The 27117-nt window shown below is 38.1% G+C and overlaps 1 protein-coding gene across 1 annotated transcript; it reads right to left on the bottom strand.

The window, feature by feature from the left end:
• Positions 1-8625: 8625 nt before the first annotated feature.
• Positions 8626-23553, bottom strand: rab11fip2 (RAB11 family interacting protein 2 (class I)). Its single transcript, XM_084736172.1, has 6 exons — positions 23383-23553; positions 21561-22156; positions 16708-17114; positions 14497-14851; positions 13334-13409; positions 8626-9353 (listed from the first exon to the last, which is right to left on the bottom strand). Exons 2-6 carry the CDS (start codon positions 21911-21913, stop codon positions 9129-9131), a joined length of 1416 nt encoding a protein of 471 aa, XP_084592298.1. The 5' UTR covers positions 21914-22156; positions 23383-23553; the 3' UTR covers positions 8626-9128.
• Between the last annotated feature and the right edge of the window lie 3564 nt (positions 23554-27117).

The raw sequence follows: 27117 nt of genomic DNA, 5'->3' as shown, positions 1-27117 counted from the left end.
TACCAATTATACTGATTTAAGTCCCGTTCCATTTAGTTTAAACAGCCTTTCCACTGAGCCAACATGCATAATAGCAGCACCCTGACTTTGTTTGACCTGAATGCAGATGAACGTTAAATAATATCAGTATTATTAGCATTATATCAGTATTAGTATCACCTGTGTGTATCCTATTATTCCGTGTCACAATGCTGTGAAAATAAAAAGATATTAAATAACTGACTCTAGAAAAACTTCTAAAGTACAACACAAATTATTGTATGAAATTACTATAAATCAAACACAGAAATACTTAAATACCTCAAGTAGAAGAATACTATACCTGAATCCTGTGGCTACTTTCTGCTGCTCTATTGTAATATTAAATTTAACCCTCTAAGGAATTTCCGGTATTTTTTGGAGTACACTTTAGGGTGCATTATCTTAAAGCAACACAGTAACATAATAGTTAAGGGATGAAAAAAGTTGAAAAACAGTTTAAAATATCAATAAAATTGATCACAATACTAATGGAAAACATTCAGTTGCATTGAAATTGAAATTTCTTAAAAAAATTAACTCTTTTCGTAAGTTTGTTTTTTCTGGACGTTGGTACAGTGTTACAGCATTAACAATTTAATGGTTTTCCATTATTTAATTAACAAATAAAAAAGAAAAATGATATTTTCTGTAAAATTTACTCATCTATAAGGCTGCAACAAAATGATTCAACATGACTTCTAGAGAGTCATGTGACAAATTACCACAATGATATTAATTTCTTTTGCATCCTGCCTCTTTTTTTTTAACTAATGCACCATAACTGAGGATGTATTTTTTGTGCACAAAAGGCAAAAAATTTCTACTTTTGAGGCAGCAGTGAACCATAGAGGGTTATGATTTTTATCAAAAGAAAACAATGCTTTAATGGAAGTAGGCCTATGTCATCGTGTCCGATGATGATCTAAAATTCAGACATGGGAATATAAAAATGAAAAGACCGTACCATAAAGACTGCTCTGAACTGGAAGACAGTTCATACAGAGGCCTTTTCGCTTTCTGCCAACACTATGTTGTTAACAATGATTTATTGGCCTGACAGCTGACCTTGTATAGTCTCTGAGACTCTGATAAAAGCTCTGACAGTTTGTGAAAGCAAATAAAAGGTTTGCTTTATTTGTAGTCTAATGTTAGTGACAGGATTGGAGAGCGTTTATACTTTCAAATTGGTAGCGGATAATAAAAATAAATCTTTTAATGTGCAGGATAAAAATGTATACTGACTGTACATTCTCTTTGTTGTTATATGAGTTCTAGTCTGCATCCTTTCCCCTTGTTTGCTGTTCTGTGTTGACAGATTCCCTCTGTCTTCTGGTCGTCATCTGGCTTTGTTCACCTGATACCAGACGCGTGGCAGCGATCAGAGGAAGACAATACCATCAATACAATGCACAACGCTGGGACGTGCAGCACGTTTGACACCTGATTTTTCTCAAGCACCTATTCAGATTAGTTAACTATCCAACAAAGAGCCCTGCGTCGGAGGAGCGGGTGGGGTCTGATACTCTGGGGAGTTTGACGGGGTTAACCTTGACATCTGGCTCCCGATCATCCAACAAGTTCAGGCCAGCTGCCCAAATAGGTCTGGTTTTTCCCCTAAAAACACCTCATCCATCTGCTGAATTTCTCCTCATATGAGTTTCTCCATGATTGCCTGAGGCACTTCTATTCACAGACGCGTGCAGGGTGACACTGATCCCTGCTACGACGCCCATCCATATTTAAAGGCGAGTGCAGGTGACCTGTGGGTGGCCCTTTCTGGCACGCTTTGGCTCTCGTGCACCCACAGAATCTTACATAACACGTTTGTTGGATATTTCCTCAAATTACAGCAATATGATATAATGCACAATGAACTAATGGGCTTTGATCTTGGAGGCACTCAGATGACGCGTGCCACTGCCGTTCAAAAGCTGCGATCTGTGAAATCCAATCTGTCGATGCATGTGTAAGGATGACAATGAGTATGCCAATTAGCTTATGAATACAACAGGTGACACCTACATAAAGCCCAATTACACACTTATTTGTGTTCTCCCAAGGCAGACCACAAGTTAACACAGGAAGATAAAAAATTAATCATGACGCATGCGGCCAATTGTGTCACCAAACATCTTAAAATTAACTTTAGGAACATGGCTGCATCTACATGTTACTGACACCTGAATTTAGCCTTGTATAAAGCAAAGTTTAACCTATTAGCACAGGTGATTTTGTCACTACCACTGTCAAAATACATGCAGGGACTTAGTGGAATCAGCTTATTTTTTCTCATTAGTGTTTGATTTATTCAAGTTGATTAAACTTGATTTTTAGCATTTATTAACTATACTCATTAACATATTGCTCAATTTAACTGTTATAAACATCTACACCTATAAGATTATTATTAATTCCTTATGACTAATAAACAGACACTTACTCATTTGGCATTAATTTTAACCGTAATTAATGAGAAACAGGCATACAAAAACCGTTATTATAGCTCAGAATAGAAATTTAAAATGAGGACACCACAGGAGCAGCATTTCAGCTCAACATGTATTACAGATTTCTCCTTTAAGGCAGTCCGGACACTAACTTTTTAAGTTAAAACAAATAGTTTATATTTACAGTGAGTCACTTGTAGCATTCAAGGACTTTTTTCATTACAGGAGTTATGTTGTGTGTAATTTTCCTGGTGTCTGTGGTTTCCACTGCTATGCATCTCATCATTGTCAGATGTGACTCGATGCTGTGGTGTGCAGTGGCAGCTGCCGCGGTGCTGAGGTGCACCTCTTCAGGGACGACTAGATTGAGGTGACAGGGGAGAGGTCATGTTTTAACCTGCTATGTGGCGGAGTGTCAGCGAAGCAAACCGATCCACAAAAGCATCAGCCGGTAAACAACACAAGTGTTTCTTGTCCCAAAAGGTTTCACACAGTCTTGATGCACACATAGGCAAATTAGAGTGGAGTTTTAACAAGCAATCTTGCTACTCAGTTGTCAAACGATGCCACTTCTCTCTTTTGCCAGGAAGGCATGGGAATTTCTCCAGGACAAAAGGAAGAGCTGCTTTAAGCAAGGAGAAAACAAAAGCTTGACACAAATCAGCACAATTAAAAACACTAATCATGGTTTAACTGCCACTGAGATGAGAGTTAATTGAGAGTGGCTTTTATTTTATCCATAAGAATGATAGGACAGGTGTTGAACGGTATGGAACAGTTGAATATATACCCACTTTATGGAAGATTTGCCTCAGATTCATACTGCAGTGTTGGATTAACCAGATCGGCTGCAAAATGTAAGGATATGTATTAAAAAAATCATTTGTGGTTAAAACTTTGTGGCAGACTTTTGATCTTTTTTCTTAAAAAAATAAAACAAACAAACAAAATACACAGCAGTTTTAATTTAGAGTGAGTTTATTGAAAAGGGCAATACAATCCAACTTGTGCCTTTCAAACTACATCCAGTAGAACATTGGGATTTAATTATAATGATGGTGATAATAGCTAAAAGTTAATGTTTGAAACTGTAATACACAGAGAATGAGTGAATATGAAGAAATGCATCACCAAATTGAATTAGTGTTTGTGTTGGCACTTTACATATGGTCACCATGAACAGCATTCTGCTGTTATCATCATACATACATCTTCTAAACCCCAATGTGTTTCCAGAACTACAATAAAAAAGCCATACATTCTTGTCCCCAAACATACAGGTATGAAAGTCTTGCATATTGGCTATTATGTGAAAATATTAAACAAAAAAAAGCTCTCCCACCTTCTCCAGTGAAACACTTGTTAACCGACTTACACTTGTAAATACATTACAGTAAGGTTGTGTGATGAGGGTTGATGAAAACAATCTGGTGGAATTAATGGTTTCTGTCAGGAAAATGCCATATAAACTGGCAATAATATTAAGTGTTACATGATCAAAACATGTGACTGACATGCAGAAATGACAAGAATCCAAACACACTCCTTTACTTCATTTTGGCGCTTGATGGATCCAGCACAAATCGACTACCTCCAGACGACCAACACGTTAGTATCAAAACATCACTTTAGGTCTCCACCATGTTGGGGCTGAACTCATATTATGTTTAATTGTGTTGGCCTCTGTACACCAGCCTACACACCATTCTGTAAACTCAATGAAGCTTCACTAACTGCCGAGATCTTTTATAAACACAGTCATCATTTCCTTCAAAACTGTGTGCCACATTACAAGCACCGTCAGGGGATTTAGCGGGAGCTTAAGTCTTAGTGTCTGGCAGCTGTATGTGGCCTATGGCAAGCAGCATCATATTATCAGGAGAAGACTTAAAAGACTGCCAGAGGAGGATTGTGAGATCCGACTCGAGCTTTATGTCATCTTCATCAAAAGGTTCAATGCATGCTTCGTCAACATGGAAAAAAAAAATCCCCATATGTTTGCACTATTTTTTTGGAATGGGGCGGACATTCACCTACAACACCTACAACACAATTCAATGCATGTGCAAAACAATCCATACAGACTTCAATTATGACAACAGCTATGGCCAAATTTTATAGGAAATTTTGCCTCTAAGCGTTTTGAGTGCTTTGCATATTCAAACACTGGCATTAATTGGATGACAAATATTATGCAAAGTGGCAAGGAAGAAGTATAATAATGATGCAGGGCTTTTTTTGCAATGTACCCCTTTACACTGTTGTGCTAGAAAAATGATTTGAAAATGCTTTTCATTTAGATTTGTGTTTTAGTCTGACATCTAGCAAAGCACCAAATTATATTAAAAGCATAAAGCAAATGTAGCAATCAAGCTAAAAGAAGAAATGACAGGCAAAATTAATTAATTTGAACTACTCACCCCCCATTTTCCATTTGAACTAAATAACCTCCGGGTCCAAATGAATTCAACATAAAGACCTTATCTTTTGTTATTTCAGCATTGAAACAAATCAACTGGGCTCTAGGGCACATTGTGGTCTTAAGTGTAAATCACCTGTTCCACACTCTGTGTGAGGTGTTACTCTATGATGCTACACTGACATACCACCACCATAAAGCCATACATTCACTTTGCTAGCCAAGAGAAATTATCTATAGCTACAAAAAAAGGACCAGGGAAAGAAATAAAAGAGGCCTGAGCATCGCAACAACTGGAGCAATAAGTAGCAACCGCACAGCCAAAAATGAGTACTGCAGTCCAAATAGAGAGCTGGAGCCAAAGATGGTACATTAAATAGGTTGAAATCCTCCCAAGACTTGAGGAAGCTCAGGCAGGCTGCAGGAACACTGCAGGAGCACAAGACGAGCACAATATTATAATTTGACAATAACAAGGGAGGACGAGTCCTAACAATTCAAGTTGATCAGCTGTTTATAACTGGTAACTGTCTGTCAATGTACTGCCTCCCAGACCCCATTTACAAATTGCCCAATTTAACCGTTATTAACATCTGCTCCTTCTCAAATTATCTATAACAATTATCAATGATTTGCTATGACTCATAAACAGAAAAGAACTGATTCAGTGAACATTCTGCATTAATTTTAATTCTAATAATTCCTAAATGGGCAAACAAGTTACGGCTTAGAATAAAAAAAAAAATACACCGTGGTTTTAGTGTTGTTGTCAGAGAAGCGAGTATTTCCTTAATCTCTGATGACATATCATGGTCATTTTATGATTTATTACAGTAAATCTATTACAAATTTCTCCTTTAGATCACAGTTTGCTAGTGTCAGTTTAGCCCAGATGAAAGATGGGTGGTGAATACTTTTCTTCACTTTCATTCCCACTAACTTGAGCCTCAGACAGAGTAAATCCCTAGGGAGCACACTTTCAAACATTTTACAGCACAACAAAACGTGTAAAAAGTTAAAGGGGTGAAGTGACATTTCAAAGTGACTATACAGTATGTACAGTGAAAGTATAACGAGATCGGCAAGGTCCATGAACAACTGGCTCACTACCAGTACAGACTAGTTAAATCTGTTGGTAGAGCCTGTAACATGAGGAGACAGAGTTTACACTTCATCACAAGTAGGAAGGCAATCAGTGAGAAGCTTTTCCACAATGGAAAACAGATTCTTATCCACATATCTTCTTAATTAGCATCGCATTTCAAATTTCAAACATTTTTGGCTTTACAAAATAAAGCAAATCAGATAACCTTATTCCAAAACGAAGGAATTTAACCAACATCTGTGTCACATCATCATCACACACCCATAATGAAGATGTCTGAATTTTGTCAGACAAATAGAAAGAAGGAGGGGGAAAGAATCACCCACATGAAATGATCTCTTTGGATACACCAAATACTTAAAAGGCAAGCAAGGTTCAATGGCCTTGTTAGTGTGTGTATTATTATCATTATTATTATTATTATCATACATTTCAGAATTATGCATTTCAAAGCCAACTAGAATACATTCAGTAACAAGAGATTTTGGCTTCAAGTCCAAAAAGAGATCACATACGTACCTTCGGATGAATTAACTACTTTCACAGCAGCAGAAATAATTAGCATGTGACAAACTGTGTTTCTGAGTGGTGCAACATTCACGAAAAATTAAACTTGAGTGAAAAGTGTTTTTGACTGTTAACATTCTACAGATACAGTGTAGCACTTTGTCTCAGCTGTGATTTGGTATCATACAGTGTAAAGGTCAAATATTTTGCAGGCGTAATTACAAAAGAAGATATAAACACCAGAAATAATACCAGCAAATCCACCGGGTGGATCGTTATCTGATAAAGAGGTTTGATATATCATAAAAATGGTGTGCAACCTTGAGTAAACTATGACAATACAATGCATGTGTAACACTGTACATGAAGCGGCCTCTGTTAATAAACAAATAAAAAAGTAAACCTAAACATAAGTGGTTATACTACTGTTGAACATTTAGCACAGGCAGAGGTGATAAAAACTCGGCCTCCTTCTGAAAAGTAGCCATGTAGTTAATTTTAGTTCCAGCAGTGCAATTTGACAGCTGCCCTGTAACTCACTCAGCATTTGTTCAGTAGAAAGTGATAAATTAAACATGGAAACAACATTTGTTGTTATGACATTAACATCACAGACTGAGGCAACATATGAGATGACATAGAACTGTGAAATGAGGACAGTTAGCTTCTGACACAGGCTGTCAAACAGTTGTTTGGCTGTTTAGGAGGATTCTCATTAGCACTCAGTGAATTGATAAGACACATATATCTTCTATGAATGTCAGAATTCAGACTTTTTCGATGATAAAAAAAAAAGAGAGAAAATAGCTGAAATATACTGAGGCACATTACATAATTAGTTTGTGAATAGTATTTCATTAAAGATATTAATGCTAATGGGAATTATATAAAAATGTATCAGTAAGACTAATAAAAATGAATACTTAATCAAATTAGCCCATTTTTGTAGGGATTTGTAGTAACTGTACAGTGTTGATACAGTAAAACAGGTGGTGAGGGAGGGGGTATTGGGATACAGTAGCGTTTTTACCTTAAAGTACCATACAAGTACATTAAAATAATGTTCATGTAAATGCGATATGATACATTTATAAATAAGATTGTTCAGCATATATCCACATGTGCAGCTAGGTACCATTAATACAATCTTCAGCAGAAACTGTACTTGAAAGAGATGAAGGCTGGGCAATCCACAGAGGCTGGAAGGAGGAACCCCAAGCTTTTCCAGTGAATCAAATCAATATCAAGAGATGAGTTCAACTCAAAGATGTGATTAAAATGTAAACAAGAACCACTACCAGCAGAACAAAAAACAAGCAAGATACTCAAGTTATGATTATTGCACTTAAAGTCAGTAAAATGATCACCTTCAGCAAGTGACTATGAGACCCTTGGTCCAAGAAGCTTAAATGATAGTCATCACAAATAAAACAAAGAATGAAAAGTCAGTTACTAATGAAAGGAATGTACGTTTGTTTGTTCTTTTTTTTTTCTTCAAAAATGCATGACTCAGTAAGCTTGAGAGAAACCAGACTCCCAGATACTGTCCAGCAACTTCTTACCGTAACTCTCCTCCAGTCTTTTTAAGAATATCCATGAATCACTCAGGTTTTTAGGAAGGAGGAGCAGAGAGGCGTCTCTGAACAGAGCCTCTGCTGAATATGTTTCGTAGTTTAGGTGGTAAGTTTAAAGCTACTACAGGGAGTTTTTAACTGGTCACGAAACAGTCTCAATGTATTACTGGTTTCTCTGTATGACCTACATAAGTTAACAAGACCATCCACCAGGAGATGGGCTATTTCTGTGTACTTGGTCTTAATGCCTGCTGGGTCAGAGTCTCCTTGAAATCAGATTAAACAAGCCTGTGTTTACATTTTACCAGACAAAATTGCAGTGGGTAGTGCATTAGCCTGTTACAAAGAAGCAGGTGGAGATTTTCGTTTAGATCATTTTAATTTTGAGGTTGTATTTTCTGGTTATTATGCTACACTACTGCTTTTGTCCACAGGCACGTCCAAAATCAACAAAATATGAAAGTTCCTTGTAGTAGCTTTAAGACTCGTATTTGAGTGTAAACACAGTAACTACAGCTTCATCTGATCAACCACTTGACTGTCTTTCAGCGAACAGCAAACCACTACGACAGCAGCATCTGGTAAACATGAATTTGGCTGCACTTGCACCTTCAGAGCTTCTAGGCAGATGTTGGCAGCTGTGTGTGCAACATCTGTGGGTTCGCAAGTGCATACAATATAGCTAAACCTAATCTTTGTCAAAAATATGGATTTGATTTGACTTGAATCAACTGATGAATTTTTCCCATCTTGTTTAAAAATGCACTGCAACAAGTATTCATAAAGTCATTTTAAAAGGGAAATATTGGAATGAGACTTTTGCCAAACAAAGGGGGCAAAAACCTGCATAAACTAATAATAACCAAAATATTGAGAAAAAAAAAAGTCTATAAAAACTACATCCAGAGAATAAAAATATTCCAAAGCAAAGACAAACCTAAATCAGAAATTTGGCTTTGATCAATCCCATTTCCCACTTATTTTAAACCATGATACTGACACATGAGCTACTGCTAAACTTTCATTAGTAACTTTTCATCCTGTGTCTTTTCTCTCTACTTTTTACTAATTTTACCCGCCTTCTTTTTTGGCTCGTAGGGCGTCCGTAGAATGCTCGGCGTCTCCTCCATGACTCGCACAAGCAGGTTATCGATGTAGTCTTCCAGCTCCCTGATGTGGGCGTCTTTCTTTTTCACCACTTCTTTCTGCTTGATGAGTTCTTGCACAACTTCCTCAAAGGATAAGTTGCTATAGGCCACCATACTTTCCTGTGTCACCGCCTGAAAATGGAAAACAAGAAAATGCTCAGTTCAACCCCAGTAAATTCTGAGGTTACACGCTCAATTATCACCATATTTTGCATTTTTTGTAAAAGCAGATTAGAATGGCTGAATGATGAAATGTCAGAATCTGATAACAGAGGCAAGAATAGAAGATATCCTCTCAGTTCTCTCACAATGAGACAGAGAAAACAGACTAATTAGATGTGTTGGCCTAACGTGACATAAACTGTCATGTGTTTATCTCTTGTTCTCTGTTGCTAATAAAGGCTAATTAATAGTTGTTAAGATGATATTTCTCAAGGGATTTAGCACTGACACGTCAATGAATTCTATGGCGTATGTTGTGATCTAATACTGTCTAACAGTGTTTATAACTAATCAAGAGCAGTTTAACTGCTCTAATGGGACTTAACTTTGACACTACAGCAAGCAGCTAGGATCTTGAGAAAGTTGTTTTCCTTTTTCTTTAGTTTCAAGCATGATCCTTCTAACTAGAAAGGGTTCAGACAAAAACAAGGCTCTAACAAGCCTGTCAGAACTTAGGGGACAGTTCACCCCAAAACCAAACATAGATATTCTTCCTCTGGCTTGTAGTGCCATTTATCCATCAAATTAGTTTTGGAGGAATCTGCTATAGAGATTTCTGCAATCTCCTGAATATATTGGGACTAAATGGCATTAGGGTTATTGGTCTCAAAGCACCAAAAAAAGACATTGGAAAAGCTCAACAGCAATGTCCTTGATGTGAGCAGTTTTATGCAGGAACTACTTTCTTTCTACTGTAGAAACTACTGGAACTATTTTCTTTCTTCAATAAAGAAAATAGTTCCTATATGACACTGTTCATAACAAGACCAGTGAATTATCTTGAGTAACCAGGTCATGATTTCTGGAAAGAGCTCTTGAGCTTTTAAAATGTATTTTTTGGCACTTTGAGTACCAGAAGCAGAGTGTGATTTAAGCTATGACCACATTATGGTTAAGATTTTAGCCCAGATTTTACACTCACTCTGGATATTGCCAACAAAAGCCCCCAGTTCAGAGGGCAATTGACACTCACCCCAGGCTTTTTATGTCTTTAATTGATAGGACAGCTGAAGTTATGACAGGGGAGACAGAGTGGAGGAATGACGCACAACAAACGGCTGCAGGAGGGAGTCAAGCCCACGGCTGCTGAGGAGGACTCACAGCCTCCGTACATGGGGTGCACGCTCTACCAACTGAGCTATCCAGGCACCCCGAAAGACACAACTTTGAGCTTGGTGAGATCTCACTGGTGCCTTGCTGATGCCCTGACAGAAGTCGGGCAGGTTTAATATGTGCTCGTGTCAGGGGACAACTTAAGGAGCCATATAACGGCTACAGTTCATGAGAGCAGACAGGCTGAGAACTGGAGACATGGGCTTTGTGAGGAGAGGAGTCAAGTGGGAGAGACAGAAATGTAGGAGGCATCAAAAAAGCTCAAGCATAGGAAAAAATGAGGAAAAAGTATTTATAAAGTAGCAGCAGTGACTATAAAAAACTTATAAAGTAGTTGAAATGAGCCTCATCTCGAGCAGCTCTGATGCAACACTGTGTAGACACGGCTGCCTGTGAGACTGCAAGACAAACATGCTGTACACTGATGCTTCAGTTGTAATAATCTAATGTTACTCCTAGCATGTGTTTTCATGACAAAATGTAGTTTAAGCGTTTTCCCTATATACAACTAGAAGCTGCCAGAAAAGGAGAGGAGAGAGAAAAGAGGGACGAGTCTTTTCTCTTTAGAATCTAGTGCTATATTATTTCTCTCTACAGACACTTCATATCCAGACTAATTAACACACTTATGAGTAAAGAATACACTTTAGAAACTCTATTTTGTGCCATGGATGTTTCATATCCAGGTCATATAGGTCTGGCTCTGTTATACAACAACGTGCTGCACACTAATGCTTCAGTAGTAAGAATCTAATTTTACTTCTAGTGTGTATTTTCATGCCAAAGTGTTGTTTGGAGAGCAGACAGATTCCTCAGGTTAAAGAGCTTGTAAAGTGTGACCCCCTGTCACTGATCAGTCATGTAGTCCACAAAACACATGACATCCAAAACTCAGGATTACAAAGCAGATAGTTGCATAGTGTGAACAGCATAGTCATCTAACAACTTTGAAAGTCATGTAGTGTGACATTAGGCATTAGGCCCATTACATTCAAGAGAAGGTAGACATCTCTACTGCAGAGGTCTCCAAATCTGGGCAAGTCAGACCAACACAATCTCTATGAATAAACAGCACAACAGGCCAGACAGACAGCATGTATTTTTGACTTTTAAGTGAACTGTTCCTTTAATAATTAAGATTAAATGAAAAATGGAATCTTTGTTTGGAGGGGGAAATACCAGGCCGCATATTTCTGCAATTAAAGGTCAGGTTAATAAATACCAAAATAAGGATGCAACCGAAACCCGGCTTTGCTCTTTGAGGACAACCTATTTGGACAGGGCAGCGTGGTACGGTATGTGCAGATCATATTGCGCGGGTACGAGAGGAGCTGTAATCGTTTTTAATGAGGGACCACTTTATCGCTTCAGTGCTGGGCATCCTCCCCCGAACGGATAGAGCAGTAAAGCCTTCGCCCTGTTTAAAATACCACACTTATCAGCTTCCACTCCCATGCACCATTCAAGCCTCTACTGCTGGGGAAAGACAATGCAGAAAGACCTGGAGCGGGACTGCTTACCAGGTATCTTATCGCTCCTAACAGCACAGAGGCTACTGAGGGGCGACACAAACCAAAATGAAATATTTGCCACCGAGATTAAATGTCCAATGTAAGGAGGGTTTCAAGAACAGAGCTCTGTAACCTATTCCTCACACACAACACAAAAAGGCATCTCAATGAAAGATACTGCACTTAAGCCATCTGAGAGGGAATAAGAGAACTGACTGCCATATGGACGTGGATGTTGGTTTCACATAGAAGCATGTGTATGTGCACACGCTTGCTCTCACTCTTACACACATTCACACACAGCATAATAATCAGGAGCTTTAGTGGCTGGTGACAAAGGCCTGGAAATGACCATGAATTGGCAAAGTAATGATGACCATTTTTGTGCGATCAGTAGTGAGGAGAAGATAAGGCGCACACTTGGCATTCTCCAGTTGTGTCATTACAGTTTCTAATGAGCTCAGCTTTGAGAATCTAAAAGCTCAGTCCTTTGAAATCTCTCACTGCCCTCCCTCCTCCCCCCTGTGTGTGGTTAATTAGGGCCTTGAAGCGGAGGAAATGGGAGCTGCCATTTCTGCACGGCACTGCGGCATGCACAGGGCCACATGTGTGGATACCGACAGCCCTCAACACCCACAAAGAAAGGTGAGGAAAGCCATTATCAGCATTCTCCTTCTCATTTAGGCATCACTTTAGCTACTGCTCCCTCTGCTCCCTCATAAATACCAATTTTGCTGCGTAATAGTTGGCAAATTTGAGTTGTTGTTTTTTTCAAACTAGAAGTGCAAAAAAATTTAAACTGAACACAAACTACAAAAGGGTAAAAACATCATGTACAAATAATCACGAGAAGAAAAACTGATGACATTTCGATGCCTCTTCTCAACAAAAACCTCCAATTATGGAAATCAGTGCAACACACCACTATGATTGAACTCATAGCCCGAAATTTCACACCACTTCAAATTATGACCAGATCAGACATGATGACCGATGTGTGCAGCTGCTAATTAGTTGAATGGCACATCTGAATTTTCAGTGGCCTTAGAGATCAATGTCACCAGCTGCTTTGTCAAATGAAACTTGGGAGTTCTCAATTAAAAATCTACATGACACTACACATGAAGTAATGACATAGTTGCAACTGCTGGGGTCATTTCTCCTCTTTTCTCATCTCAATCGTTGTCACGTAAAACTAACACAGTGTAAAAACATCACCTGACACATCATATGCCTTCACTACATCAGCCGCGCTGTCTTTCTTACGTTTTTCTTGCCAAAGATGTCCTTCTTATTCTTCTGGCCAAAGGTGATGTCTTCATTTCTTGCTGACTTCTTATCACTACAAAGCAATCAAAGACAAAGTTAGCGATTGCATGAAGGCATGCTTTGGGTATAATTATCACCTTTCTACTCATACAGAGGCTCTGAGGTATCTATCCCCTGAGCTAATTAAGCAAATTTGGATATTTATAGTGGCTGACAATGTTTATCAAGGAATGTTTCTGCTGTTCATCATAAATAATATACTTTAAACCATCTTTTTGTATTCCAGCACCACATTATAAATGACCACTGAGCTACTGTATGACAAAGGCAGCAGTAAAGATGATGGACTAGTGCCTACAGAGATAAGTGGTTAATTGGGTGGTCTATCTCTGCAGAGGATCTCATTACTATAGCTCAGAGGGCTCTGTTATCAAGCCCAGGCTCTCTAAAGAGCCACTAATGACACCTTCCACTCTGATAAACCAGAACTTAGCCACAGTGCTCGCCAATTCTTTATGTAACACAGGAAGTCGATGGAGCCAGCTCAGTGGAAATGTTTGAACAACAATACTTGACAACAGAACGAGAGTGAGAAGGGGGTCTATCAGATGGTAGATTTCAATAAACAAGGTATTTGAAACGTTACAGGACTACTGTGAACAATATCCTGTGGTATAGTGGTTATCCTATAGGTTAGGACACTAACACATTTTGGGATTATGAGATGATTTAAAGAATATGAAGAAAAACAAACAGTAGTGATGTGCTATAAATGTAGATGAACCACTGTTGTACAGGTGCTGAATACAGATTTTAGCCTTGTTGATGGAGGCTAAATTAAGGTAAGGAAGACAGTTGGAGGTTAGTTATGCATCTTTGTCACATGCATATTACAAACTATAAACAACATTTTTTTAATCAGCTGTTTATGTTGTTAAAACAAAACACCAAACCAAAACCTTGCAACAATTAATCAGTATTAAATTAATCACTAACTGTTTCAATAATGCATTGATAAGTTTGAGTCATTTTTTTAAATTAAAAATAAAGCTTCTTAAAAAAGAAAATGTTTTAAATGTTGAATAAATTTTGGTGTACTGGAGTTGTGTAGTGTGTTTTCTTTTTGATGAACCATACAGAACAAACAACAGAGGAACTACCTGGCTTTGTAGTTGGAGCTGAACGGGTTAGTGTCTGCTTGTGAGTCTCCACTAAAGGGGTTGGGAGAACGCAGGTCTCCAGAGCTGCCCGAGCGCGCCCCGTTGCTGGTCTTGCGGCCTTCCTTCTTTCCCGTCACGCGTTCCAGTAGGCTGACCTTCTCCTTTTTCTCCTTCCGCTCTGCTCGGTCCCACAGCTGCCCATGCTCCCCCTCAAATGGGTTGCGGTTGCGTGGGAGCGTGGCATACTTCTGTGGCAGGGTGTCACTGATATCAGTGAAAGGGTCACCGTGTGCCTCGCCGTCCTGGTAGCCTGGCACCTCGCTCTGGGAACGCCTGTGAGGGCCGCCTGCATTCCCTAAAAGAGATACCAAATGCAGAACATCAACTTACAACACAGTTAGGAAAAAAAATGCTAATAACTCATCAAATGATAAATAACCTTCATCGCAAGAAAGTAAAACATGATTGATTTGTTTTAATTTGTGTGATTAAACGTGACAGATCTAATCAGTTTTTTATGCCCAATAACAATCACTGATGTGATGTCATTAAAAGAAGTCAAGCCACTGGCTGTTTTCTGCACATAAACACTTTTAAAGAGTCAAAGGAGCTTGTTGAAATCACAACTTTTTTGTTGTGTTTACTGATGTTATTTTCCAAACTAATATTGTTGCACTTCCATCTAATAAAACACTACAAAAAAACATTTTACTGTGGGCAGTAAGGACAGCTTGTTTTATTTTTTTAACCCTCCAAATCTGCAACTATGTCCCTCCTACCTTAAGAACTTTGAATAGGTTACCCTCCCCTGCATGCCAATCTGAATAATCACAAAGACTCCTGTAAGATTAAGTCAAAATCATCAGAATGTAACCGCCATGGATCGCTGTGGAGTGTAGATTGGACAGTGAAGATGGATGCTCACTTATTTGCCTTTTATGATTATTTGTGCAATTTGAGACTGACTGTTAAAAAAAATCTGTGAATTGTTTGTTGGTTGATTGTGTGACGCTGCCCTTGGCAAAAGTATGAATTTTACTGCTTCAGCACAAAATGACCCTACCCTAACATGATTGTTGATCAAAACCTGACCTGAAAACTGATCACCAGATTAAGATTTTTAGTGATTATAAACACATTTCATCCCACCTCATTCTTACCCATCCTTCTGCTTTTTCAGATGCTACAGAATGCAGGACAGAATAAGCGATCAGCCGATGAAAAACAAAAAGCTTCATTCTTGGGCAAAAACAAAGCAAAACAGAACTTTTCAGAATGATCACTATCAACTTGTTTTGCAGTGTTATGTGTTACAGTTTACGAGTTAATTCTGTTGGATCTGTGTACTGATGTTATTGTGAAACTTGTGACTATTGTTTGAATTAGTTACAGTAACACAACAACAGAGGGTGCAAATGGGAGGCTGGTAGAGCAGGAGGGTTCAGGCCAGTTTTATACTGGTAATAATGATATAGATGACATCAGTTATTATACTTTACACTGACAATATCTTTATATAAATATCCCTCCGTGTCTTCTATTGACCTCTACTGATGGCCACTAGAAATTGCAACAGCATCCCATGTTAAAAGTAGGATTGTATGAGGTACTTCTCTATAGTCAAGTGTATTACCTACAGTAGATGCTGATCGACATGATCTCAGTTTGGGGAAGCAGAGAGGAGTAAAAGCACTGAACTGTTGTGAACAGGGTCAGATGCAAAACATATTTTGGCACATAAAAAAACCCAGTTAAAAAATCAACATCAGTTTTGTGTACGCTATATTTAGAATATTTTCTCCACTTTACCTTGCAATCGGTAGACCAAATGACTCCTGGGTCCTGCAAGCCAAAATTATTGTTTTTTCTTAAGGACTCTGGTTGCATGGGAGAGAGCTATATAATGGCTTATATAATGGCTTCAGTTTCCCCTCAGAAAAGGCTGTCTGACGGCAAGGTAAAGCAGTGGAAATATTATAAATATTATAATATAGTGTGCACTTAAAAATAAGTTTTATTGCTGACCCTGTCCATAGCAGTTCATTGCTTAGCTTCTGTGCTGGTTCTCCTCTCTGCTTCTCACTGACTATGGATAAGTGGCCTGTACAACCCCACTTCAAATAATCTAAACTATCCCAGGACAGTCCAAAATAACAAGTAGCGAAACAAACTGCTGCAAAAAATCTGAAAAATAGAAGCTTTGGAACTCACCGGTCTCTTCTATGGAGTTCATGGAGTCCAGTTTGGGTCTGAAGTGGGTCCCAATGAGATCTGACATGGAATGGGCTGCAGAGAGTTTATGGGTCCCAGCGAGCAGCGGCCTCTTGACCTTTGCTTCAGGCTGGGATTGTGGTTCCGGGACGAAGGACTGACGGCTGAGCTCTGAGTCGCATACAGCAGAGCGAGGCAGGATGGCAGAAGATGTGTCAGAAAAGCCACTGTCATGTTTGCGACCCTTCATTTTGTCCTTAAGTCTGGAAAAAGGCGAGCGGGGCTTTTCCTTCATGGAGAGGTCGAACATGCTGGCTGTCATGTTGTTCCTCATGAACTGGATGCTGACTTGTATGCAGCCTCGTTCTTTCTTCTTCTTCCCCGGCCTGGACTCCAGGGAATACCAGCTAAAATGAGAGTGGAGGAAGCTTATGCTGAGCAAATTCAATGAGACAATTTATATAAAACGAGCAGGGTTTATGAAAATCTTTTGAGTTAATTACGTGTAATTCAACATTACTCAGGAAGACAGGTATACAAAGTCAGAATGTGGTAAAAGTCCTTACACTATCAAGCAATATGATGAATAGAAAAAATAACCAGTAACTTTCTAATGTGCTCTACCTACTTCTTTGTGGACATCACAGAAAGGGCTAATTTGAGCAGACTAATCCAAAGGCTGCACACAAATGCAGGGGCTTAAATCGTTTGAACTTTTTTTTGACACAAGTAAGAATACAATTCATCATTCAGTGGATAAACATTATTCTTTGCAAAGTGAACATAAGAAATAGCCTGCTGCTGAATAATATAGACCATTTCAGGCTGCTTTTGGGCTCCTATTTGTTTAACATCTCTGCTTTTTCAACTGGAAGTAATGGGATTTATGCCTTCACTCTGAGCGAAATAAAGTGGCATTTGCACAAATCTGGCCTTTGTTCAGAAATGCAACGACAAGCAATTGGGAAATTGCAAAGCCATGTCGCAGGGCAACCCAACAGTTCATACATGCTAATGAGACATATCCTCTCTGTTATAGGGCTTGTGATAATGTCCTTTAGAAAAGCAGCATCAGGATGAAACACCATCAGTGAATTTATTCTGACTGCTTTTGACACATTCAGCTGGGAAATGTTGTGGGTGTATTCTAAACTGTGGTCACATCAATATATTGGTCTTTGCACTCGCCCACCTCCATCATGGCGCTGTTTGATCAATATAATCAATGTTCAACTTCAACACATATTTGCATAAATGTATTTGCTTTCATAGAATAACTGATAATTCTTTCTGGATTTCTTCATATCCCTTGAATTCCAGCATGAAAAATCAGTCATCACTTCAATCCAGAAAAAGTGTTGGTATTGGCGTTTGAAAAACCGCAGCTGTTGAATGCTATTCTAAACCGTCTAGCTCGTGGCTCAGGAGCCCAGTCATGAAAGGCCTCGCTGGGTCCGATTCCCAGGCTGCGCGCCGCACTCAGTCTGATCAGCAGCCACAGCATGCCGCTGCTGTGGGGCCGGGGCTGCACCTCACGTGTGTCTCAAGGCCAAGATAAACCTCCCTGTGCTTGGAACCACAATCCTCCCACTTGGGCCCGGACCGCTGGGAAACTCCTCACAATCAACAAACACAGGTGTGCGATAATTATGGGCTGCCTACTCAGATATCAAGACGGGCTTTCCTCCCCAATATGTCAGTTCAAAAACATTGCGGATGGGCCGTGGTGAACACAGACCCACTGTGGAGTGTGGATATAGTATCGAGGGTCCAGGCGTCATTGTCAAGTATGCCTGCAGTATGGGATTAGGCCAACAAGCACCCTGAGCATATCTATTACAGAACCTCTGCTGAAAAAGTGCACGGCCTCGGGGTGCATCGCTCAGGCACCTAAAACAAATAAAACCCATGATTATAACATATTGTGATTCCCCCAACTGATGGGCAAAGAGGAAGTGTGCTAATGTCTTTCCATGCTGAAATGTGCAGTGAGCTAATTAACACCAGATCCAATTGGGTTATTCTGTTCCTGTTTGCTTAAAAAATATGTGTGTTGGACTTGTAAGGGTCAACACCCTAAAGTTTTGCCAAATATAATACTTAAAGCAAGGGCTGACTAAACCTACAAATTGTAGTCTCCAGACCTCAGGGAACATGCTTGTTTGGTACAGACCCCAGGAATAACCACCTAATCATTCTTAGGGCTGGGCAATACATCATTATTATATCGATATCATGATGTAAGACTAGCTATTGCCTTAAATTTTGGATCATTATATTGTGATATGGCACGGTAAATGTTTTTTCCTGGTTTTAAAGGCTGAATTACAATAAAGTGATTCATTTTCTGAACTTAACAGACTCTTCTAGTTGTTCTATTATTTGTTATTACTCACTTAGTTACTACATCAACATTACTGATTATTACTTTTCAACAATCTGAATCATCCCTGCAATATATTGAAACATCATATCATAAATCATATATTGTGTCATATCATACATCATGTCAAATAAAGTCAATATAGTATTATTTTTAATGGTTTATTTTAGAAAAAATGTGTGTATTGAGATATATGTTGTATATTCCAGAAAATAATCAAAATGTTAGATATTATTTATAAGCCATATTGCCCGACACTGATCTTTTTTTTTCACAAGTGAGACTCATATCACAATCGCACTATCATAATTTCAATTTCCGACTCAAAATTTTGTCAACTGAATCCAAAGGTTTGAGGATTCGCTCCCATTTTTCTCAGTTCAGTGCCACACTAAACTTCTGTATTAGCCTGCATGAGTCTCATGTTTTAGCCTGTCTCACGTTTTAATGCACATCTTTGTCTCTATGATATGAAAACATTAGATTTCCACACAGTCAATTTAGCGTGTGCATCCTACTGATAGTTCAGTTATAAATTCCCAGCACACCACAGAGCGTCTCTTTTGCCGGGCTGCTGACCAGGCTGAGTCAAAGCAGCCAACAGACAAGTGTCACACTGACCTGCCTCACACTGTTCAGCTTCACGCTGCCCTCCATTTCTATCACCCTTTTCCGCTTTATCACAGTTTTGTGGCCATTTAATTTGGTTTATAAAGTTTACAGCTGGCCATGATGTTGCTCCTGAATTGCTCTGTGTACACTGCAAGTGCAGAGATTTGACTGGCAAAATATGAATCAGGGCAGCCCTAATTGTAGGTGAAGTTTGTTGGTTTAGTTTATGCTACAAGTTTTCATTCTCTCTGTTTATTCAAGCCTTTTATACAGTAATTTCACAAGAGCGCAAACCTTATCCCAGCATGCTCAAGGCATAGGGCAGGTAAACAGCCTTGACAAGTCACGTCTTAATGACAGGGCTGACTCAGTTAGACCAATATCACGCCTATATGCCTGTTAGCGGCTCCACATCAACTGACTTGCATTTCTACTTGGACCGAGGGAAACACCTAGAGCATTAAAAAAAAAAAAGAAAACCACAAGAGTAACAGAACAGCCCAACAGGCCATTTGTTTTCACAGCCTTTGTATGTACATGAGTGACTAACAAGACATGTTTGACCAGCTCCACTAGTTTCAATTAGGCCAACTGGTGCACACCATGTCAGTGATTAGGCTAAAAATAATCTCTCAACAATGTAGGCCAATCCATTGCTAAGCCTCAGACAACATAACATCGATAAAATGTAAAAGTTGGTCCAGTCTATGGTCACCAACTGAGCACAACTGTATGACCTCATCTGTGACAGTTATGTTAGACAGTTTAAAACTGATGAAGAAACAATCTGGTGTTTATATTTGACCAATTCACCTACTGGGCTACAAACATTTTTTTCTGCACTTTAAAATATCTAATAACTATATTTCTAAAAGAAGTACATAAAGCGAATAAACAGCAACGCAATGGTATTTGAATCATGTGGCATAAAAGATTTAGGTCATAAACCTAATTGAGAACACACACTATAATACACAAAACATGACAAAATGCCATTAGGTGTAGCCGAATATGGCAATAACACGTGTAGAAAATGTGACAAATAACTTATTTAGCTCATACTGTAATCCACTTACGACTGGAATAGTTCTGCAAATATTTTCCAGTTCCTCTCAAAAGTTCATTCCTCGACCAACAGCACACTGATGCATGACTGTGAGCTGGAGTTGCAAAGTACTTGAAAGCTATAAAAGAGCTCAAATGCTGCACATGTGATGTTCCACATGTGATCCAAGACTATATTTGATCAAATTTCAAGATTCAAGACAACTCAACTCAATTTAGCTGCATCCAAATAAAACAGAGACATCACTGTGCCCAAATTTCAATTACTATACAAACTAATGCTAAGCTCATTGATTTGTCCTTTTTTTTTTTTTTTTTTTTTTTTTTAGTTTTTTCCTGCACATTTTTTTTTTATTCACAGATTGATCAGACATGTGCCCCAGGTATTTTCTTGTAAGTGTTTCACTGTGGCATGACAGATTAATTCATTAATAGTAGCACACCGGTCACCTCATATTTTGTTTTCACTGGCTGAGTTTATGCTGCCCTGATGATCCAAAGAAGGCACCAAAGAAGGAATACTGCCAAAACATGCAGGCATAAATAAAGCAGAGCAAAGATTTATGGTAAGAATTTATTAATTTATCTTCTAATTTTGGACTGGTGCTTTGCACATTTAAACGGGTTTACAGGCATTACCTGCTTGAAACCTAATACAGCAGGAAAACACTAATAAATGCTTATCTCTGGAAAGTGAAAACAATGCTGGCCTAATACAATTTTAAATTCATGGCTTGCTGTGAAATTATTTGCCTTGATGTGAGATCTTTATTGGTCAGTATATGATACTTACTCAGTTTTCTTTCGCTCCTTGTTGTCAAAGATTTCATTCAGGTTGATGGACCTCTGACCCAGGAACTTGTCCATCCCAACCAAGGACCGATGCATCACTATAAGACAGAGTTCATATACTTCTGGGTTGCCTTCCAAAAGTAAGCCAGGTAACTCAAACGACGCCTCTTCTCTCCAGACAGGGTTAAGTGTCTTCTCTGCCACTGATGTCGAGTACTTTTCTTTGCCCAGCTGGATGATAGTGTAGGCATCATTGGTCCCATTTTTGCCCTTGGGCTGTAAACCGGTTGCTTGAAGAACAGTGGCTTGGACATGGGTTGGAAACCACTTTTGAGACTGCTCGCCCAGTGACATCGTCAGCACTGGTTATCAACTGAAAGCCATTCAAAACAAACTAAATGATAATTAATGTGGTTAGTTTTTTTAGTGAGTGTGACGTGCAAAAAGCAACAAACATGGTTCACTATAGTTTGTTGTCCATGTCAGTGTGGTTTATGTGCCTACAATAGCAATCATTACAAGCAATGACAAGTCTGACAAACTCAGCAAGCCTCATCTTCTGTCAAATCACAGATGTCCAAGCCACTGGTGAGTCATCTGAAAAAAACACAGAGAGAAACAGAACAGCATCAGTATCTTTCCCAGAACCATCATATGACTCATGAGGCTGCACAGAGAAAATTGATATTAAGCCAACCAATGATTTCAGCCAGCTCTGGTGGCAGTCACTTGCATCAACATGTGACACTGAAATTATTAGTGGAAATATCAAGACATATAGCAGTCGTAGGCAGTTTATATTTGCTATTATCAGGCAAATTTTTCATAATAATCTTTCACCATAATGCAGTTAAGTGATCTGAGAGAAAACTAGACTTCCGCTCCTCCTCTTGGCTCTGTTTTCAGACTTTAGATAATCAAGCCTGTGAAGGGAGACTTCAGCCAACGACAAGTCAGGAAAATAGTTTATTGAGTCTCATTCCCAGGTGATCAAATACTGATGCTTTGGGTCGGTGGGTCATTCCGAGCTTAGCCCCAAAGTGTCGGTATCTGACAACTCGGGAATGAAACTCAACAATCAACTATATTTCTCCAGAATTGTTTATTGCACCTTTAAACAGAAATTATACTGCGCTAGACAGTTTTGCACAGTATCTATAAATATGTCTCCCTAAGCAGGAGTAACAAGACTGAAATTGATGATCTCATTTGGTGACACATTTGGTGCTGTGACTGACTCAGTGGGATGATGGTATGATAGTTTCCTAAATAGTACTTCTAAATAAATAAGAACATGAATAAAATGTACCCATTGTCAAGTAAAATGACTATTGGTGGTGTCAAAGTGTTTTTTCTTTTCTTTTTTCACTGCCTATAAGCATCTTTAGGTTTTATCTATAGATTATGTTCTACATAAGCCTGTGTCTGTTATTTAACTTAAATTAAAAAGAGACTGCCTCAAATTCACAAACTAACAAGAAAACCCAGCTGTATATTGTAGAACTGATATAGTAACGTGAATTCTGTAAGGATGTAATTTATCTTTAAAGTGAGCATCTTTCCACAGGTTTGTCATAACGAACTAGGCTATTAGTTAACTAGCTACTGGGGTCTTTCTATTACTTACACAGTCTACGAGGTCTACTAATGCTTTAAAGCACATTTAAACGCTATGAGTCAATATTAACGTATGAGGTTTACATGAGGCTTGGCTATTGTTATATTTTGTTAGGCTTCAGGACAACGTTAGCCAAATGTGGCTAGCTGCTAAGCTAGCAAGTACACAGAGCATCACACAAACACACAAACATACAGCTGCTTACCTCGGTGTCATTTTCACCGACACAAGAAGGACATTCAGCACTTCAGCTCAGCAGAGACTGACTTACAAATACATTCATGCGATCATTTTTGGCGCAAATGCCAGCTAATGTCAGTTGTTGTTGCTGCTGCTGCTGTTGTTGCTATCCATTTCTACAGACTGCTGTCGGCCAGCGGCGAGCTTCCTTGTCTGATGTCACTTCCACATCACCCCGGTGAAAGATCTCGCGAGAGTAATCATTTTAACCCAATTTATGACCCTTTCCCTAACCAAGTGTTTTTTTTTCTCCTATTCCTGGGCAGAACCAGAACCAGCAGAACCAGAACTTTCACATTGTAAAATATGATTATTTAATACACCGTGCACAATAAAGAAACAACGCGTACAAATCTCACGAGAGTTCTGCAAATCTAGGGTTCCCTTCTAGACACGAGCGTTGAAAGTTTTTTTTTCTTAATTCTTTATTAATTTTTGTTTTAGGACAATTGAAAAAAACTGTCCTATTCAAGAGAACAACTGAGCAAGTGACAACAATATCAAATATAAAGGAAAATTACAGGACAAGAATGACTAATGCCAAAAATAAAGAATTTAAAAAATAAAATAAAAACACACATTCAAGGGTCAGCCAAGAATTGAGGTACATATACACTAGATGTAGGGATATAGGTATAGGGCTTTTTTTTTTTTTTTTTTTTTAAGTTTTTTCATACAGTATTATCTTGTTTACAACTGGTGAAAGTGAAGCATCATAGAAAAGGTTTTTGGGGGAACATTAGTTACTGATGGCAGAGGGCATGGCTACTACCACATAAATTCTGTGTCACCAATGATATACACAATATATATCAAACAAACCTCTCCAAATTTATAGATATTGAAAGTAAATTTTGCAATGATGAACCAGAATCTTTAACACATTTTTATTTTATACACTCAGCTACTTTTTGGAGTCAGATGAATTATTATATATTGTGTAAATAATCATAATGTTAAATTTGAATGAAAAATGTTATCACACATTTTGAAAATGGAAAGAATACATGGAAAAATCAGTTAGTATGTTATTCTCTGAAGTGTGCTCTCCATTTTTTCCTCTCTTTCTCTTTTTAGAGGCATCTCCTTATGAAAGGTCATACACAACAGATATGATGGGTTTTAGTGTGCTTCTCCCATAGGCCTCAATAGAACTGACAAAGTCTGGCACTAAGCAGTTTATTATGTTTAGTTTTTGATTTTACATGATAATTTTACATAGGCCTACAGAAATGCAAGATGGCAAATGGTACTTCCAACTGTGCAGTTTTTATGAATTATAAAAACAAAAAAGTAACAAAACTGTCCAACTTTACAGTGAACTCTTGTTCTTTTCATCATAATTTTGTATAATCAAGTGTCTGTACACCTATACTCAATATATTTATTTGTTTGGTTAATTAACTTTCCTGTTGTTTCCCAAGTTAATATATGCAATATTTGTCAATAAAGTTAAAGAAAAAAAGTAGAGCGTATCAAAGTGGTCGCACGCGCAAACAAATCCCAAAACCTGCTACATACCCGTGACCGTTTATAATATCGTTAAGAAACGTAAATAACTTGGATGAAAATGTGCTTAAACATAAAAGAAAGAGCGAAAGAAGAGAAACACTAAAAAAGAACAAATGCGGTATTTAACCGTCGGTGTTGACTTGAGGGTTCATTGTACAGGTAAGCAGAAATGAGAGGCTAGCTACTTAACGGTTGTTTCGCCGAGTCGGTGCCGTTTTCATATCGTAACTTTGCGAAATTAAAACTTCATCTTTTTCAGCACTGTATGTAATAACACACACGTTTAACTATTAAGACCATATAATGGTTTACAGGGTTTCTAAATGGATGGTGCATTTTTCAAGGTAACATGACTGAGTTTCTAGCATATTATGAGCAAATATCTTAGATGTAGACACATAGCAGCACATAGCCGACACTTTCCAAGAAACAATTTAGGTAACAGGACTTCAAATTGGGATCGATTCTCAGTTATACTTACAATATGATCATAAACACATACAATAAGTGTAAAATTATTTACCTTGACCTTCCTGTGGCCTTTAGAGGACTCAAGTGGTCTTTTTTATTGATTATGTGACTTATAATGTTCCTAAGTTTTATGGGAGGATGTGTCAAACTTGGGGACATGACTAAATTGTGTATTTTAGTCAACACATTATGTCCTTCTGAAGAGAAAACGTATTTAAATGTATGAACAGGAAGTTACTATACAATAATACAAAACGTAAGATAGCTGAAGGTTTCTAATTGTTATATTTCATGGTCAAGTTCAATGTTAAAAAGTAGTTACGGCCTAACATGCTATTTTTTTTTCAGTGTTCTAGGTAGTTTTTATTAATGTTTTACAGGATGATCTTCAAATTGCAATTAAGACAAAGTGCAGGGCACTTGCTTGATAATATAATGTATTATACATAGATTTTTCATGTATATTGTGCATGTATTGTCCTGGGGAAAGAAAAGGCACAGATTCAGCGGAATGGCCCACATATTATTTTAGCCAACACTCTCCTCTGAAAGATACGGTCATTTTGTATGTGCATTTGTGTGCGCACATGCTCGTGGGTGCACTTTATTTGAGAGAGGTAAATCATACAAACATGGGAAGTGCTTTTGTCTCATGAGTGGGACAAGGAGGTGCAGATAAGCGGTTCACTTGAATGAACACAGACATGCTTGTCACCCCACTTGACAAGTGCATCTTAACCAAACACACCTGCCTATGTTGGTTTTATCGGTCTGCCACAACCAGTGCAGTATGTACACACCACTGGCCTGAGGCTCCGGCTGGGCCATCCATCAAACTGAGATTATTGCTCTTATCTAGAGTACATCTCTGAATGAAATGCTGAGGCTTATAGTGAAATATTAGGCTGTACAAAAATGTGAGTCAGATAGCATTTAATACATTTGAGGATCTCTCCCTCATGTTTTGCATCAACTGTTGGTATAAACATTAAGTGAATAATTACAACATAATGGCAGTTTGTAACTGCATAAAGAATGTGGATGTAGCAAAATGTAGGCTATATGTATGTATATGTGCTTGAAAATGGGCATTTAGCTCACCTAAAATCAGTTGGCCAAGTAAAAACTTATTTTCACATGACAAAAAGTACTATTTTAGGCAGAATTTCAACCAAAGAAATAATTAATAAAAAATGTAATGACAATATACATACAGCATTTTCTGTCATTTCAGCATTAATTGTAATGGCATTAAAACACCTTATGTCTATTTTTTGTATTGTATCTTGCTATAAACTTGGTAAAAAATCCTCTTATTCCTCATAGTCTGACAGTAGTAACATATTAAGGCCCACCCATACTGGCCAATATTATCATCCAATATGGGTGCAGTGATGTGAAAACTTTTTTTTTTTTTTACAGAACATATAATGCAGAAAACGATGCTTGAGGTGATTTAGATTAAGCACAATGGGAAACCTTTATAAGGACAAGAGGAGCTTGCCCCTAATTGACTTGCAATGTTAAAATAGTAAGCAATTGACTAACACTGAAAAACACTGATGTTTATTTAGCTATTATTATTATTAAAGAATTATTTTTAGAATAATTCAACAGTATGTTTAATTATTTAACGTGTTAAAAAATGTTTAACTTATTTTATAATTCTTATTATTTTTTAAATTAAATTGATTCGTTAAGAAAGCTTCCATTCCAT

This window comes from Lutjanus erythropterus, chromosome 14, assembly GCF_056507025.1.
Source record: "Lutjanus erythropterus isolate fLutEry1 chromosome 14, fLutEry1.hap2, whole genome shotgun sequence".
In the NCBI taxonomy this organism is placed as follows: Eukaryota; Metazoa; Chordata; class Actinopteri; order Lutjaniformes; family Lutjanidae; genus Lutjanus; species Lutjanus erythropterus.
This window is presented reverse-complemented; position numbering and strand designations above follow the sequence as displayed.